The sequence below is a fragment of the Phytophthora parasitica genome, assembly GCF_000247585.1.
Source record: "Phytophthora parasitica INRA-310 unplaced genomic scaffold supercont2.42, whole genome shotgun sequence".
Taxonomy (NCBI): Eukaryota; Oomycota; class Peronosporomycetes; order Peronosporales; family Peronosporaceae; genus Phytophthora; species Phytophthora nicotianae.
The window spans coordinates 545957-546536 of record NW_008649028.1 but is presented as its reverse complement, the minus strand read 5'-3'; the positions used below and the strand labels follow the sequence as shown (position 1 = coordinate 546536).

The window sequence follows — 580 nt, the reverse complement described above, 5'->3', positions numbered from 1 at the left end:
CACCGCAAGGCATCCAGCCGCAAGCCAAGAAGGTGGAGGCTATCCTACATATCGCCGAGCCTCGTAACAAACGCGAGTTGCGGCGCTTTTTGGGGGTGATCGCGTACTACCGCGACGTGGTCCCAAACAAGTCGGCAATGACAGCTCGACTCAACCGGTTGACGTCCAAGAATATTCCATTTGCCTGGACTCCAGAAGATGCAGCAGCTTTCAACAACATCAAGACAGCACTAGCTCGCAGCGTACTGCTAGCATTTCCCGACTATAGGCGTCGCTTCCACGTATTCGCCGACGCCAGCGGTTTTCAGATTGGTGGCACTATATTGCAAGGCAGGAGGATTCTCGCCTGCTTCTCCCGATCAATGACCGACACCCAGCGCAAATACTCCACGATGGAGTGGAAGTTGCTGTCAGTAGTGGAAATTCTCAAGGAGTATAGGACGATGCTACTCGGATTTCCTGTGGTAATTCACACCGATCACAAAAATTTACTCTTCCCGCGCGAGACATCTTTGCGCGTGAAACGATGGAAACTACTCCTGGAGGAATATCGACTCCAAGTTGAGTACGTCCCCGGTGC

At 52.6% G+C, this 580-nt stretch overlaps 1 protein-coding gene across 1 annotated transcript in view; it reads left to right on the top strand.

The window, feature by feature from the left end:
* The window catches only part of PPTG_14694 (hypothetical protein), a gene marked incomplete at both ends in the record, with an annotated part of 7506 nt that overhangs the window by 3283 nt on the left and 3643 nt on the right, over positions 1 to 580 (top strand). The window contains one exon of the mRNA XM_008911656.1: positions 10 to 464. Coding sequence (XP_008909904.1) covers positions 10 to 464 — 455 coding nt within the window. The remainder of the gene's footprint in view (positions 1 to 9; positions 465 to 580) is intronic.